Source organism: Balaenoptera musculus, chromosome 2 (genome assembly GCF_009873245.2).
Source record: "Balaenoptera musculus isolate JJ_BM4_2016_0621 chromosome 2, mBalMus1.pri.v3, whole genome shotgun sequence".
Lineage (NCBI taxonomy): Eukaryota > Metazoa > Chordata > Mammalia > Artiodactyla > Balaenopteridae > Balaenoptera > Balaenoptera musculus.
The window spans coordinates 91,745,954-91,763,972 of NC_045786.1; the positions used below are offsets into that span (position 1 = coordinate 91,745,954).

General features: G+C 36.7%; 1 protein-coding gene across 2 annotated transcripts in view; it reads right to left on the reverse strand.

Moving 5' to 3' along the window:
- KNL1 (kinetochore scaffold 1) overlaps positions 1–18,019 on the reverse strand; it is a 66,083-nt gene that overhangs the window by 10,490 nt on the left and 37,574 nt on the right. For both annotated transcript variants that reach the window (XM_036844895.1, XM_036844894.1), the window contains exons 11-17: positions 15,354–15,492; positions 14,864–14,931; positions 14,373–14,471; positions 6,742–6,857; positions 4,381–4,471; positions 3,712–3,828; positions 2,761–2,848 (exon numbers count right to left, since the gene is read on the reverse strand). In XM_036844895.1, coding sequence (XP_036700790.1) covers positions 2,761–2,848; positions 3,712–3,828; positions 4,381–4,471; positions 6,742–6,857; positions 14,373–14,471; positions 14,864–14,931; positions 15,354–15,492 — 718 coding nt within the window. The remainder of the gene's footprint in view (positions 1–2,760; positions 2,849–3,711; positions 3,829–4,380; positions 4,472–6,741; positions 6,858–14,372; positions 14,472–14,863; positions 14,932–15,353; positions 15,493–18,019) is intronic.

Consider the following 18,019-nt stretch of genomic DNA (forward strand, 5'->3'; position numbering starts at 1 on the left):
CTTAAATGCCACTTCCTCAGAGGGAAGCCTCTCCTGACCTGACTAGGTCAGATTTCTGTTTCAGGAACTTATAGCACCATGGAACCACTCTTCCATAGCAGTTACCATAAAACTATTTTAATTCTTATAATCTTTTCTCAGTATTGTAATAGCAACTTGTCAAATCCAAGCATATTTGAATGTGATCTCCCATGATTTGCAACTGAAATAGTATTGTGGTTCTGTATATTATGTTAAAAAATTAAAGCATGGAAACGTTTCTTTGTGTATAAATGTTTGAATTAAAAGAAAGTAATGCGGGACTTCCCCGGTGGTCCAGTGGTTAAGAATCTGCCTTCCAATGCAGAGGACGTGGGTTTGATCCCTGGTCAGGGAACTAAGATCCCACATGCCGCGGGGCAACTAAGCCTGCACGCCACAACTAGAGAGAAGCTCACACGCTGCAACGAAAGACCCTGCATGCTGCAACGAAGATCCTGTGTGCCGCAACTAAGACCCGACACAGCCAAATAAATAAATAAATACTAAAAAAAAAAAAAAGAAAGTAATGGAAGTATTGATAAACAAAAAAAAAAAAAAAAAAGCTCCACGAGGGCATAAAGTTTGTTTTTAATCACCATAGTATTCTTAGCACCGAGCACTATACAAGGCACATAACAGGTACTCAGTAATTTGCTCAAGGAATAATGAAGAAAGAAATAGGGAGCCATTCAGTGGTACCTAGAAAAAGAGTGTGGTTGTTGGTATTTTTAAAGATAAGAGAGAGGTGAACATATCCATTGGAGGAGGCAGAGAGGTTGAATATACAACAGATAAGGGAAAATCAGTGCTATCAGATTCCTGAGAAGACAAGAGGGGCTGCAATTCAAAGTTTAGGTGGAAACATTGATCTTAGGGAAAAGGAAGGATGAAAGAATTGATACAAATATATAAAAGTTTGGTTTGTTTGGTAGCAGAAAGTTTAGAAGTTCTGGCCCTAATGGCTTCTATTTTTTTTCATGAAGTAAAAAAGCAAAATAATGAACAAAGGGGTGGTACAGTTTAAGACTATGAAATTCATATACTTATCAATTCAATGCAGAAAACATGTACTAGGCACTTATTCTGTGCAAAGCATAGTGCTAAGAACTTTGAAGGATATGAAGAAAAATAAAAGCTGATCTTTGCCCCTATGGAGCTTCCAATTTACTTAGGAAAATAAACTATACAAAAGTAACCATAATTACAAGTATGTATGATAGGTAATATAAGAGGTACTAACAAAATAGCCATGGTAGCTCAAGGAAGATAGAGAACATGTCCTTTGGTAAAAATAGAGGGAGAATGCATTAGGCAAAGACAAAGTGGCAGGACTGCACAGAAATGACAAAATTTGGTTGGAATTTAGGATGTATAAGGGAATAATAGTAAAATCATATAAGAAAGGAATATCTGAAAATGATTGTAGAGATTGTTAAATGTAAAGATCAGGAGTTTGGACTTTATGTTGTAATAAATGGAAAGGTTTCAGAGAAAAGAAAAGTTTTCAGAGAAGTAACATAATGAAAACTGTCTTTCATAATCATTAATCTGGCAGCAATGTGCACGTTGGACAGGAAAGAGATAGAATGAAATTAAGAGTGTAGAAAGATTAGTTGGAAGACTTGAAATAGCACATGTCAGAATTAATGACAGCCTTAATGGGAATGGGAAAGAACACAGGGGATACTGAAGAAGCAGATATGACAGGACTTGATAAGACAGACTAAAAGACAATAAAATTTCGAGCCTTTTACGATTTATAAGAATGGTGATGCCGTTAGAGATGAGAAAGAGAACTTGTTTATAGAGAGAACAAGTTTTCAGATTTTATTTTGGAAAGGGAAGACAATAAATTCCATTTTTTCACATAATGTTTGAGGTGCTTAAGGACACTTTTGCCGAGAGGTTCAGCAAGAAGCTGGAAACATTAAGTCTGGAACTCAAGAGAAAGAGGCTAAAGATGCCCTCACCCAAAATGATTATAAGCCACTTAAAGGCAAAAATCTGTGTATATCTTTTTTCTGATGCTAAGCACAGTATCTGGCATGTAGTAGGTGCTCAACAAATGCTTGATGAATTTCACTGAATTTGGGAATTATTCATATAACATAATTGTTAAGGAAGATGAAAGCATTAGGGGAAAGAATATAGAAATGAGTGGATGATAAAATCTAAATGCCTACACAAGAGGTTAGAGAAGGGACAACAGAGGAGCTAAACGGAACAGCTAGGAGAAAATAATAGGGTCAGGGTAGTGCAGTATCATAGAGTTCAGGGAAAAGAAAGTTTCAGGAAGAAAAGAATAATCAGCAGTGTCAAATGATGAAAGACATCTAGATGGCTAAGGACTGAGGGCTACCAAATTTGATGATTATGGGAAATTTTGTGATCTTTGAGAGAGTAGTTTCAAGATAATACTAACAAGTCGGGATCATGAGAGATCAAACTGAAAGGATAGATAATTTTCAAACAGAGGTAAATTCATTTATTAAAACAACAACAACAACACAATATCACAGTCTAGGTTATGAAGAGCTTCCCAAAGAGACTTATTATCTTGGGCATTTCTTGTTGATTGTGTTATGAATGACCACAGTAAAGGAGCTTTTATTTGCTCTAATTTAATGTCTCAAGCTGCTAATACAAGGCTTCAGCATAGTGCTACCAGCAATGTGTACTGTAGGGAAGCGTTTAGATACAACTAAATTTTCTTTTGGAAAAGTATTCAAGATACTTTACCTATTTCCACCTCAGTGAGACAGTTATCAATCTTCTGAAGTATGCTGTCCATCTCATCTATCCTTGTCTGAAGCTTCTCCCTCTTGTTCTAAACACACAATATCATAGACTGTCAAGTTAAAACTCAAACAAAACATTATAACATTATAAATGGTTCAAACTGCTAACATAACTGCTGTGTCTAAGTCACGAACAGGCAAATCTTAAAACAAAGATCAAAACTTCAAGTCTGGTCTTAAAAATTTTTTTTTAAAGCATACATAACAGATCAATATAAGTTCATATTTTGTACTTTATTTTAGCATTTCCATGTAATAAAAGATGTTAATATATATTACTTAAAAAGAGTTCATGAAAAATGTTCTATGGTCAAATAAATTTGGGAAACACTGGTCAAATAGAATTATAGCATTTTTTTCTTTTTAGACTAAAAAAAAAATATATATATATATATTTCTGACCTTAGACTTTAATATGCTAGTTATTATATTCCTCCAAAAGGGGGACACTGCATGTAACATTTCCCAGACTTATTTGTCAATGGAAAGTTTTTTTATGCAAGACCTTTCTTAAAGGATGATCATTTTGGGAAATGCTACTTTAAACACATGCACACACAAACACAGCTAAGTATGGACTATGAGGAAGATAATACTACAGCACAGTCCTTAGCAATGGAAGATCAGAATCCTGTGTTGTTTTATTTCAGTATGTATGATGAATAACAAATTTGAGATGACACATAGGCACATATTAGTAAATATATTCTAGAATTACTCAAGATGCCAGGATTTACTACTTTCAATAAATTGAACCCCACCTCTTATGAACAATTTTAAGTTTTTGCCCAGCTCTCATTCACATGTCTCCTAAGGAACATGTTTCGTATTCCATAACCACTATAAAGTAATTTTAATAGATCTTTCTAAGCTCTTAACTGTCTCAAATTACCTGAGCCGACTGTACCAGCTTGCTGTACAGGGACACTTTTCCTTGGTGAGTGAAGACTTTAGTCATCTTGGTAAAACGCGATTTTATTTTGTTCAGGTAAATTCCAAAGGCCTTCAGCTGTAAGGGAAAGTCAAAGATTACACTGAACTCAAACAAATGAGTTAGAGAAGGCAAATAGTCTGGGAAGGCTGGTTCAGCTGCTACGTGCTAAGCTTTGCCCATCCTAGACTCTGATTCCTAAGGCTTCTCATTTGCAAATTTAATACCATTTAATAGTTTAAGTCCAGAACTAAAGATTTCAATTTTGATTCCTACTTTTAATTCACTTATATTACAAATTAGAAAACGACCAGCTCTTAGTTAATAAAATTCTTTAATTAGGGCAAATATAAAATGAGTTGCTTATTATTTAATTAATTAAAGTAAATCTCTTCCCCATCTTAATCTAAGTTGAAAGCAAACAAGGAGGGAACTCTAAATAAATTTCAAATGAAAAGATTATATATTAATAATCATTCATGTATAATAAAATCTTGTTTACATATTATATCTGAGAAGTAAATTTTAAAGAACTCATCACTAATTACCAAGTAACAGGTACTACTTTCACAATAAACATTTTTCAAAATGTCTATACTGATTCCCATTCAGAAAATGAGACAAAAGTACCTCCTCATCAGAGTAGTGTCTCACTTTTTCCCATAGGTTCCTATTTACATCAGTGAACAGTTTATCTTGGTTCAGTGCAGAAAGCTTTAATCTAAAACACAGAAAAGTTAATTAGCACGAAGTTCAGAAGTCAGCTAGAATGAATCAGCTCAGATCTACAGGAATACTTAATTTTTCCTAGTTCTTTTCTACATAAAGAGCGGAATTCACTCAGGAACAGCGGCCAGCCTGATTATTTCAACACTTGTTGAACAGTTCAAGAATGTTATGATTCCAAAAACTTCTGTCCCAGGGCTTCCCTGGTGGCGCAGCGGTTGAGAATCTGCCTGCCAATGTAGGGGACACGGGTTCGAGCCCTGGTCTGGGAAGATCCCACATGCTGCGGAGCAACTAGGCCCGTGAGCCACAACTACTGAGCCTGCGCGTCTGGAGCCTCTGCTCCGCAGCAAGAGAGGCCGCGATAGTGAGGCCCGCGCATCGCGATGAAGAGTGGCCCCCGCTTGCCGCAACTATAGAAAGCCCTCGCACAGAAACGAAGACCCAACACAGCCAAAAATAAAAAATAAATAAATAAAAAAAAGAAAAGTAAATATCTCACTGACATGTATAAAAAAAAAAAAAACTTCCCTCCCAAATAAATAGATTTCTCATCTCAATGCATCAACTTGTTCCAAAATGAAAATATGTCGCTTATAGAGAATCCTTAAAGCTTGTGAATGCATTATTGTTGTGAAGTTGTAGTTATTATTTTTTGTTATTTAATTATTTATTTATTTATTTATTTATTTATGGCTGTATTGGGTCTTCGTTGCTGTGCGCGGGCTTTCTCTAGTTGCAGTGAGCGTGGGCTACTCTTTGTTGCGGTGCGCAGGCTTCTTATTGTCGTGGCTTCTCTTGTGGCGGAGCATGGGCTCTAGGCGTGCAGGCTTCAGTAGTTGTGGCACGTGGGCTTCCATAGTTGTGCCGCACGGGCTTAGTTGCTCCGCGGCGTGTGGAATCTTCCCGGGCCTGGGCTCGAACCCGTGTCCCTTGCATTGGCAGGCAGATTCTTAACCACTGCGCCACCAGGGAAGCCCCGTAGCTATTATTTTAAGTAAAGGTTTCCAATTCAGTTTGGTCTTATCTCACCTTTATAGAATACCATTAATAAAAGTAGCAAAGTCATATATTAGTTTCTTGTTAATAAGTAGAGGAAATACATTTTTATCAGAGTTAGAAGATAATATATACAGGCACATAGGTGCAAAATCAAACAGTAGAGCACATCTAAACAGACTTTTCATTGTATACAAGATCTGCCTACTTCATTCAAAACAAAACATTCTCAGACAAATCCTGAGACACCCAACTCTTTTAAACAACATGAAGATAAGAAACTTGTCTTGTTCAGTGATGAACCCTAGGACTTAGTACAGTGCCTGGCACATAGTAGGTGCTCGATACATATTTCTTGAATGAACGAGCCAGAAATCAGGCAAATCTGCAGTACTATAATTTAACAGCATCTTAAACTTCTAGTTTTAAAACTACATAATTCCCTTTAATTATTTTTACTTATTGAGGTAACTAGTTTATAACATTATATAAATTTTATGTGTAAATTATATTTTGACATCTATGTACACTACAGTGTGCTCATCACCAAAAGTTTTAAAACTACGCGATTCTTAAAAGATTATTTCATTTCTTTTCTATTTGTTAGATTGGTTCAAATTTAGTTTGACAGTTCTAGATAAGTATGATATAAACATTGTCTTGAGTCGCAAGTCTTGATTTACCTGCGAAAATCTAGATATACCTAACTTGTAAATTAGTCTGCAGCATCTACTTATACCAAACCACTGACTATAGTCTGAGGAAAACCTTGTTCTTTTATAAATGCAAATCAAGGGCAAATGTGATAGAATTATAAACCCAAAGTCAATCTTGATTTTAGGCACTATATATAAATCTCTAAAGGATATTATCTTCTTTTAAAGATGTTCTTTTGCAATTTATGATATCATAATCTAATAATGATTGCTTATTACGGACCTACTCTTTGCTAAGAATGGCATGCAACCTTTTTATGTACACTATTTCTACTGCTCATTTCTACCTACTAAGTAAGTATTATCCTCAATTGATGGATGTGGAAATGAAGGTTAAATGACTTACCTAAGGTTACACAGCTACTGTTGTAGCCAGGATTGAACTTCCATCTGTCTGACTACAAAGCTGAAACTCTTTCCCATATACCATATCACACTGCCAATTAATGCTGTCAACTTTTCCTATGCTGGTGTTATTCCAATCAAAACCTTGCCACACAGATAATTTACCCATCCAACAAAACACACACAAAAAAGAAAACTTTCATACTCTTCAATCTTCTGGCAAAGAGCTTCACAATCTTCTTTATAAATCTGTATCTTGGGTCGGTAAACATATTGACTTAACATCAGGTCTTCTGGAGTAGGTGATGTGTTTATAGTAAACTGGAAAAAAAAAAATCAGTCCCTCAAAACTGGTATTTTGAGAACCAAACCATGTTCAAGAACTGTTTCAAGTCTCAGAGTGCCTATTTTAAAAAGTTCTACAAAGAAAAATTCGAAAACTCTGTTAAATTCATACACCTAGTAAGCTACTAGTTGGAATTTGAAATAAAGTCTCTGATCTCAAAGTCAATTTCTCACAGATGTTTAGAGGAACTGTGGATGTCCCACTAATAGGACTGAAAGTGATTTGAAAATGACTATGCATTATTTGTCAATTATACCTCAATAAAATTGAGGAGAAAGGAAAATGGCTACGCATTGTTTTAAAAACTATCAATACCTGAAAATTCAAACTTACCAAAAACCTCTCCCTTAAAAGAAAGAAAAAAGATGCCAGTTTCCAAGATTATGCTTTTCTATTTTCATTCTCTAGCCCTGTTCCTTACTTGTATCCCAGGTTGAACTCAAATTTTTCTGATATACATAAAATAAAGCAGTAAAAATTTGGTTATTTTAAAATGTCTTAAGTGTCTTTTGGACATTTTTTAACTGTCTTACAGCTCTAATCCAATGACTTTCCGATGTCCTTAATGCAGTATTGGAAAAACCAAGTCGGCTCATTACATATAAAAACCAAACCAAACAAAATGCCACAACTGTACATTATTTATAGGCAGTGTGGCACGGAATAAGTCATTTTACCACTCTAAGCTTTGGTCTCCTCATCTATAAAATGGGCACAATATTGACCAACCTCTTAAGATTAAAGTAAAAGTTTTTTTTTTTAAAGTCTTATTTATTTATTTATTTATTTATTTATTTATTTATTTATTTTTATATTTATTTATGGCTGTGTTGGGTCTTCGTTTCTGTGCGAGGGCTTTCTCTAGTTGTGGCAAGTGGGGGCCACTCTTCATCGCGGTGCGCGGGCCTCTCACTATTGCGGCCTCTCTTGTTGCGCAGCACAGGCTCCAGACGCGCAGGCTCAGTAATTGTGGCTCACGGGCCCAGTTGCTCCACGGCATGTGGGATCTTCCCAGACCAGGGCTCGAACCCATGTCCCCTGCATTAGCAGGCAGATTCTCAACCACTGCGCCACCAGGGAAGCCCGTAAAAGTTTTTTAAAAAGGTACCAAAGCGGGACTTCCCTGGTGGTCCAGTGGTTAAGAATCCACCTTCCAATACAGGGGACGCAGGTTCGAGCCCTGGTCCGCGAAGATCCCACATGCCACGGAGCAACTAAGCCCATGTGCCACAACTACTGAGCCTGTGCTCTAGAGCCCTCGAGGCACAACTACCAAGCTCACATGCCACAACTACTGAAGCCCGTGAGCCTAGAGCCCATGCTCCACAACAAGCCACCGCAATGAGAAGCCCGTGCACCGCAACGAAGAGTAGCCCGCTTGCCACAACTAGAGAAAGCCCGCATGCAGCAACGAAGACCCAACGCGTCCAAAAATAAAAATAAATAAATATTAAAAAAAAAAAAGGAGTACCAAAGCTCAGGGCCTGCTGAAGTAATCTAACAAATGTTAGTTTCCTCTCATTCTCCCCTTTCAGTTGACAAATTAAAAGGAAATAACAAATGAGATTTTAATCTCATTTCTCTATCTGTAACAAACTTTCTAACAGATGTGCTCAGAAAGTGTAAAAATGTGCTAAAAGCAATTATAACTGATGTTGACTCTCTTTCTTAAAAAATATATATATTTTTTTGGTCTCCCCAAGAGAAGACACTTTTTTTTTTTTAAATTTATTTATTTATGGCTGTGTTGGGTCTTCATTTCTGTGCGAGGGCTTTCTCTAGTTGTGGCAAGCGGGGGCCACTCTTCATCGCGGTGCGTGGGCCTCTCACCATCGCGGCCTCTCTTGTTGCGGAGCACAGGCTCCAGACGCGCAGGCTCAGTAATTGTGGCTCACGGGCCCAGTTGCTCCGTGGCATGTGGGATCCTCCCAGACCAGGGCTCGAACCTGTGTCCCCTGCATTGGCAGGCAGATTCTCAACCACTGCGCCACCAGGGAAGCCCTTAAAAAATATTTTTAAGGCTAAATTTATAAAGAAAAATCAAAGCTCTATACTTCTCAAAGAAATCAGGCCTCCTTGGGAAAATGGCTGACTGCCTTTCATATAGGAGCCAAATACTTGATAAAGGAATATTTCTTTTTATAGAAGTATTTAGACAATAAATGAAAAAAAAAAAAGAAGAAAATTAGGATATCACTACTTTACAACTCCTAATGAATTACTAGATCTAGATAATGATCTAGTAATAATGGTTGATCATTAAATAATGGTTGATCATCACATCATCACCAGATACTATCTCCTGATGAAAGTACAACTATAAAGTAAACTTGAAAAAAAAACCCTTCATCTGATAAGGCCTCTGCCAATTTACAGAAAATACAAAGGACAGAGGAACACGTTAAAATGAAAGTTTGGGTATACACAATGGGCAAAATCCATACTTAGCAGAGTATGGAAAAATCTGGCTTCCTCATGAAAAGCGGGGGTTAGGGGAGAGAGGGGGAGAGAGGGAGAGAGAGAGAAGCGGGGGGGAAGGGAGGGTTATGGAAGGGGACCTTATACTTTAAAAGATAATTGAGAGATATCAAGTGTTTATAATGTTTGGACCTCACTTGGGTTGCAACTTAACAAATTGGAAAATAATGCAGACAATCAGAGAAATATAAATACTGACTTAATAATTAATCATTTTAAGATATGATTATGGTATTTGGATATTTAAAAAATAAGAGTCCCCATCTTTTTAGGGATACATACTGAAATACAGATAAATTGATGATGCCTGCGATTTGCTTCAAAATAACAGGGGTGGGGAGGTAGGAAAATGTAGAGAATAAAGAGTTGATAATTTTTGAAGTTTGGTGATGGATACACGGGGAGTTCATTAAACTATTATCTATTTTTGTATATGTTTGAAAATTCCTATAATAGTAAAGTTTTTTTTAAAAAAAGAGTAGGTTTCCTCTTGAACCTTCATAACCACAAAGTGAAACATGGGACCACATTCTCAGAGATTCACCAGGAATGCCAAGTGCCAATGGATATTAGGCTCATGCACTATGGGTACATACTGGATGCAATTGCCCATGCTGTATGCAATACATGGGTAATTTGCTGTACCTTGAGTCCAGGACTATATGCACAGGTCACCCTCCTCACTTGACTTATCTATTTTGATTAAGTGCCCAATTTATGCACAATCAGCTCTTGGGTATCTCAGGCCTGGCAGGGGTACTTGCAGTAGTTCCTCAACCGCACTGAAAGGGTGTAAGTTATAGTGTTTTGGCCTGAGCCACTCCTTGGGCATGCAGGAGGTCTTGGGGCACTACCATAGCACCTTTTTTTTTCTTTCAGTTTTATTGAGATATAATTGACATATAGCACTGAATAAGTTTAAGGTTTACAGCTAATGATCTGACTTACATACATCATGAAATGATTATCACAAGTTTAATAAACATCCATCGTCTCATACAGATACAAAATTAAAGAAATAGAAAAAAATTTTCCTTGTGATGAGAACTCAGGATTTGCTCTCTTAACAACTTTCATAGATAACATACAGCAGTGTTAATTATATTTATCATGTTGTACCTTACATCCCTAGCACTTATTTATCTTATAATTGGAAGTTTGTACCTTTTGACTGCCTTGATCCTATTTCCCCACCTCTCACTGCCCGCCTCTGGTAACCGCAAATCTGATCTCATTTTTAATAAGTTTGTTTGTTTGTTTTTGAAATATAACTGACCTACAACACTATGTTATTAGTTCTTGTTACACAATATAGTGATTTGATATTTCTACTTAGTACCTTTTGCCAGTGCTGCCAGCTGAGCTCCTGCAACTGCACACACACATATGGATGCTGTACATCTGTCTATGAGGGCTGCCACACATCTCCCCACCTGCCTCAAAAATGCTCTCCCCAGGTCTACCCTAAAGGAGACTCATAGTCATCTAAGTCCTGGAACAGATGCCCATAGCTGTGAACCTCATTTTCCACAGCCCATACATACTCCATTTCTTTGGGCTTCCTCTACTTTGGGATTTTTAAATTTCTTTCCTGATATAGCCTGAATTCTCTTACCATCTTTTTTTAAAAATTTATTTTATTGAAGTATAGTTGATTTCTCTTACTATCTTGATGGGTTTGTTCCCAGATATATTTCCCTAACACTGCCCCTCCTGACCTCCGTAAGGTCTGAGAGGAAAGGGGAGCATTCATACCCTCAAAGATTAGCTTCCTACATATCCTCTCCCTCTTCCACCCTGCCAGCATCCTCTCTGTTCCTACCCTTCCCTTCTGCTCTGGTCCCCTGGTACTCTTTCTGCTTTTCCTAAGACTCTGGCTGCATACCTAGGCACCTTTCTACTCCCCATCTTCAGCTGAGGCAAGGAGATTATACTAGGAAGGGGCACTATGGTGATAAGAAGAATGAGGTTGGCAACCCAAAAGATGCATAAGTATCTTCCCAGTTTCCATCTTTGATTTACTTTTCACGTTAGATATACAATCCTCCTATAATTGATTTCTTTCTAAACAGCTTTATTGAGGTTTAATTTACACACTATATAATTCACCCATTTAAGTATACAATTAAATGATTTTAAAAATATATTCACGGGGTTGTACAACATCAAGCACCAGCTAATTTTAGAGCATTTTCATTCCGCTAAAAGAAACCCTGTACCCGTTAGCTGTCATTCCCCGTTCTCCTCCACCCCATCCCAGCTTCAAGTAACTACTAATCAGTTCACTTTTTGGCTATTATGAATAATGCTCACATACAAGTTTTTGTGTAGATGTATGTATTCAATTCTCTTAGGTAAATACCTAGAAGTGGAATTGCTGGATCATATAATAGTTCTATGTTTAACTTTTTTTTTTTTTAATTTATTTTATTTATTTATTTTTGGCTGTGCTGGGTCTTCCTTGCTGCATGCGTGCTTTTTCTAGTTGCGGCAAGTGGGGGCTACTTTTCGTTGCGGTGCGTGGGCTTCTCATTGCGGTGGCTTCTCTTGTTGCAGAGCACGGGCTCTAGGCACGTAAGCTTCCGTAGTTGTGGCATGTGGGCTCTACAGCGCAGGCTCAGTACTTGTGGCGCACGGGCTTCGTTGCTCCGCGGCATGTGGAAACTTCCCAGACCAGGGCTTGAACCCTTGTCCCCTGCATTGGCAGGCGGATTCTTAACACTGCGCCACCAGGGAAGCCCTATGTTTAACTTTTTGAGGAAATACTCAACTCTTTTCCAAAGTGGCTACACCATTTTACATGCCTATCAGCAATGTATGAAAATTCCAATTTCTCCACATCCTTGCCAATACTTATTATTCTGTGTTTTTGACTACAGCCACCCTAGTGGGTGTGAAGTAGTAACTCATTTTAATTTGTATTTCCTTAATCATCATTTTGTTTATTGGCCATTTGCATATCTTCTTTGGAGAAGTGTCTATTCTGATCCTTTGGCTTTTTTTTTTTTTGGGCCACACCGTGGGGCATGTGGGATCTTAGTTCCCCAGCCAGGGATCGGATATACCCCCTGCATTGGAAGTGCGAAGTCCTGACCACTGGACCGCCAGGGAAGTCCCAGACAATTTTTTTAATTGGGTTGTCTTTTTGAATTTCAAGAGTTCTTTATATATTCTGGATACAAGTCTCTTATAAGGTGTGTGATTTGCAAATTTTTCTCCCATTCTGTGGGTTGTCTTTTCCCTTTCTTGATGGTATCATTTGTAGCACACAAGTTTTAAATTTTGATGAGCTCCAATTTTTAATTTTGTCACTTGTGCTTTTGGTGTTGTATAGAACTGAGTTTTATGTATAGGGTGAAGTATGAATCAAGGTTCATTTTTTTCCTATGGATATCCAACTGATGCAACACCATTTATAGAAAAGGCCACTGTTCTGCAGGGGCATCTTTGTCATAAAGCAAATATTCATATATGTGTGGATCTATTCTTTAAAAGTTAGAACTCATCTGGTCCTAGAGACAATTTTAATGGTAAATTGTAAAAAAAAAAATTCAATGGTAGTTAATTAGAGTTTTCCAGTTCCTGGGTTAATTTTGGTAATTTATATTTTTCTGAAAAACCATCTAGGTCTTAAAATTTATCATCACAGTTGGTGGATTAAAAAAAATTATTTTAATCTCTCCTTTAATCTGTGGACATGTCTTCTTTCTCAACCATATATATTTTAGCTTTCTCCTTTTTCTTAATTAGGCTCTTGAAGAGTTTTCTTATTTTATCGTCTTTTCAAAGTACCAGTTTTTAGATCTGTTATCTTTTCTACTAATTTTTGTTTTCTATTTCAATAACTTTACTATTTACCTGGATTAAATATGTCTTCCTGCCTTTTTATGGATGTTATTTTATTGTTCATTTTCCAATTTCTTAAAGTGAGTGTTAAAAAATCCTTTATTTTTAGAGTCTTTTCTATAACAATGATATCTCAGGCTTTTAATTCCCTGGTAAGTATAATTTCTGCTGTATATCCCATATATTTGGCATTAAATGTTCTCCTTACTTTGCTTTCTAAATAGTTTTGATTTCTTCTTTGATATGAGTTATCTAGAAATGTGTTTCTTAATTTCCAAGAAGCTAAGATATTTGTCCTTTTATTAGTTCTAATTTTATTGGATTAAGATCAGATGATGTCCACGAAATCTCCAGTTTTTTTTTTCCCATTTTCTTTGTGGCCAAGGGCATAATTAATTTTTGTAAATGTTTGACAGACTTAAGTGAAAAAAATATTATGTAATTTTGTATGTAAGTGATATGTTTGTCTATTAATCTTTTAAACTCAGTTTGACTGTATTATTTAAGTATTCTATGACCTTATATATTTTTGATTTTGGTAAGTGTTTTAAAAACTTCTGCTGGGGACTTCCCTGGTGGTGCAGTGGTTAAGAATCCACCTGCCAATGCAGGGGACACTGGTTCGATACCTGATCCGGGAAGATCCCACATACCGGAGAGCAACTAAGCCTGTGCACCACAACTACTGAAGCCTGCGCACCTAGAGCCCATGCTCCGCAACAAGAGAAGCCACCACAATGAGAAGCCCACGCACTGCAACGAAGAGTAGCCCCCGCTTGCCGCAACTAGAGAAGGCCCACGCATAGCAATGAAGACCCAAAGCAGACAAAAAACCAAAAAAACCAAAAAAAAAACCCGAAAAAACAAACTTCTGCTGTACTTTTTTTAAAAACCATATGTTCAGGAAAAAGTATAAGAAACAAAATAGACGGCAAGAAATGAAAAAAAATAAAATTTCACGTTTTCAAAATTCATGATTATTTTTTAAAAAATCAATTTTTATGCTAACCCCAAATGTACCTTCTACAGGAAAACCTTATATAGGAAAATTTGCTTCCTTAGATTCTTTTTTTGTTCTTTAATAAATGCTTGCTTTGATGCAGTTTAGTAAACAAGTACAATATATTTTAACTGAGATAACTATTTTGCCAAGAAACTGAACTTACTTTGGTTGGGAGATTGCTCTGTCGAGGTTTTTGTATCAGAATGTGGACCTGAAGAAGTATAAAGAACTCCTTTATTGTTATTCTCCCATCTTTGAGTTTCTGAGGAAAAAAAAAAAGTTTGCATGACCATTCAAAGTGAGTCATTTTGACTATAACCACCTCCTTTGTTTCTAAATGGCTTAAAGTACTTTGCATATATTTGTGGAAACACTATCCAGATATTTGTAGGCTATACATGAGCAGATTTTATCTAATATTATTTCTTAAGTTTATTCAGTAACAGTAAAATTGGGAAAAAACCCAACAAAACGTAGGTCTTCCAATTGTGATTCTACTCCACATAATTAATTGCCATGTTGGATCCTTAACCAAAAAAAAAAAGAAAACTAGTCTCCTGTATATTTGAAATATTTCATAATTAAAAAAAAATTAAACGAGAAAACAAAATAAGGAAATAAGCTGCATTAGAAATGAGAACTACTTTAACATACCTCCTTCAAGCTCTCTTCACAAACGGTATCTCTGAGGAACTGTGATTCTATTTGACTACTGGGGTGTGCTACAAGTAAAGCAAATTCAAGTGATGAAAAAGTCAAAATTAAATTGTAAACTTAATTTTAGTTATTGTTCAGGTTTATGTGTGGTTCATGCTCTTGAAGCTATCCGCTAGGATTCTTCTGGGAAGACAGTCATTTGTAGGGCAAAGTGTATTACAGTTTTAAGGCTCCATATGTTTCTCTACTAATTATAAGCCTCTTAAGAAAATCACTTTTGTAATATACACTTCTCAATTTATTAAAATAACTAAGAATTAAAAATAAACTAAGTATGACTTTACTTATCAACTACCAAAAAGCTTATACAACTTTCAAGTATCTCCTGAACTGAAATACATTTATCATTAGTCAAGTAAGCAGATGACTTCTATATTAGTCAAGTAAGCAGATGACTTCTATTATTTAGCCTTCATGAAGGTCTTACTGCTGAAGTCCAGAGAGGTCCCATCAGCCTTGACTGAATCCAGAGAACTGCTGCAACTAGATGGGGTCCTGCTCAGGCTTTTTATCAACACACTGTTAGCATTTTTATCTATAGCTCCTTCAGCACGGTGATCAAAAATCTGAAATGATCAATAAAGAAACATCATAAGAATAATGTTATGACAGTGTATACTTATAATGACTAAATGTTCAACGTTAAGAGAAATACTTCGAACATAAAATTTATCTATAATCATATAAAATACCTTAGTAAAGAATTAGAATAAGCAACAGGTAACTTTTTAGGCTTTTAGAGTTCAAAGTAATTTTATTTAAAAATATATAGAAATAACTTTGTGCATTATACTATAAAAGCAAATGTTCCCCAGAGGTATCTAGGTTACAGCCATATCCTATGAGCTACCAAATGTTGACCTATCCAATTTTTCAACTACTAGTCACCAAGGTCAGGGCTACCACACTGCAGAAAACCAGAAGAGAATACCGGCTGTACACGATGGCTGGCTCTGTCTAGAGTACAGAGAAGGCATTTATTTCCAGGCTTTAGTACTTCCTTCCCCAGGTGACCAAGACTCCTTTGGATGAAGTCAAATAAGTCATATGGTCCTGCTTTGACCATTTTAACCATTTGACTTTACAGCCTTAAATGCCATTTTCATCTACCTACTTGCTTATGTTTTTTTTAAAAATAAATTTATTTTATTTATTGATTTTTGGCTGAGCTGGGTCTTCATTGCTGCGTGCGGGCTTTCTCTAGTTGCAGTGAGCGGGGGCTACTCTTCGTTGCAGTGCGCAGGCTTCTCACTGCAGTGGCTTCTCTTGTTGCGGAGCATGGGCTCTAGGCGTGCGGACTTCAGTAGTTGCAGCATGCAGGCTCAGTAGTTGTGGCTCACGGGCTCTAGAGCGCAGGCTCAGTAGTTGTAGCACACGGGCTTAGTTGCTCCGCGGCATGTGGGATCTTCCCAGATCAGGGATTGAACCTGCGTCCCCTGCATTGGCAGGTGGATTCTCAACCACTGCACCACCAGGGAAGCCCTGCTTATGTTTTTAAGGGCAATATATTCCTTGTCTAAGTGCTAGGATGTGACGTCTATGAGAACAGATTTTTGTCCGTAAATTCCCACTGAAGCATTCCCAGGACTTAAACAGTACCTAGGACATAGCAGATACCCAATAAATATTTATTGAACAAAATAATACTAACTTTCATAGAATCTATTCAGTTATACATTTTATATTACTGTTACAACTTTCTCAAAGCTTCATAGATGAACAATTTCCTCAGGACCTCACCTTAAAGAACCACTGAAATCATCTTCTAAGCTTATTCACATATTTCTTAACAGAGTTTAAACTTTGTTTCTATGAACCTATGATACTTCCTTTTTTTTTTAAATAAATTTATTTGTTTTTTTATTTTTGGCTGTGTTGGGTCTTCGTTGCTGTGCACGGGCTTTCTCTAGTTGCGGCAAGCTGGGGCTACTCTTCATTGTGGTGCGCGGGCTTCTCATTGTCGTGGCTTCTCTTGTTGCGGAGCACGGGCTCTAGGCACGCGGGCTTCAGTAGTTGTGGCACATGGGTTTAGCTGCTCTGCGGCATGTGGGATCTTCCTGGGCCAGGGCTTGAACCCGTGTCTCCTGCACTGGCAGGCGGATCCTTAACCACTGCACCACCAGGGAAGTCCCCTATGAACCTATGATACTTTCTCCACCTGTAAAACTCAGTTTCAGTGACAAGTTATCCAAATCAGTGTTCCCTCAACTTTTATAATCTATGCCTTTTTTTTAAAGGTTTTTAAAATAACACTTATTTCTTAAAAGTTAACATGTGCAAAATAGGAAACCAAAAAACACAAGAAGAAAAAACAAAATCATCCACAATCACAAGCAGTTTACTGTTTGATGTGTCGTCCTAGGTCTCGTTTGTGTACCTACAAAACTTAGCATCCATTTTTATATAATTAAGATCATACAGTTATGTATCATGCTTTTTCACACATCATGAATATTTACCATTTAAAAGTCCCAAAGCTATGAGTATTTTGATAACCAAGAATACACTAAACCAACTCAATCTGGAAGGAAAAAATGTAATCCTGCCTTTCTTGGCAACAAAAATTTCATAAAAGACAAAAATGGCAACAGGCCTCTAGATAAAGATATTGGCAGTTATGACTAAAATACTACATTCCCTTAATGTTCAATTAAAAATGAGACATAATGCAACAGAGTACGTAAAGTATAATGCTTCTAAGAGGATTCATTATCTAAACTATTAAAGTATTAGCAAGGAGGTATGTTTCCACTGAATTACTTAACAACATATTCCTATAGTACAGCCAAGAGATACACACACATCAGTGGTTATCATCAAAATTTAAATATGAACACATCCACATATAGCCCTCCCTTTATACTTCCTTCTGCCCCTCTGCTGCCAACCTAATGAACAAGTCCTGACATACATTTCTCAGCGATGGTTTAACAATTCCATGTCCAAGATGTTGCTTTTTTATCAATTATAACGAAGATATTTACAAATTGGTTAATTCACTAGCTCTACTTTTTATCATACATTGTTACCTCAGGACATCTAAGAAGCCTAGGTGTTGCAAAATAAAGAAAGAACCTTCTATGACTTTTTAAA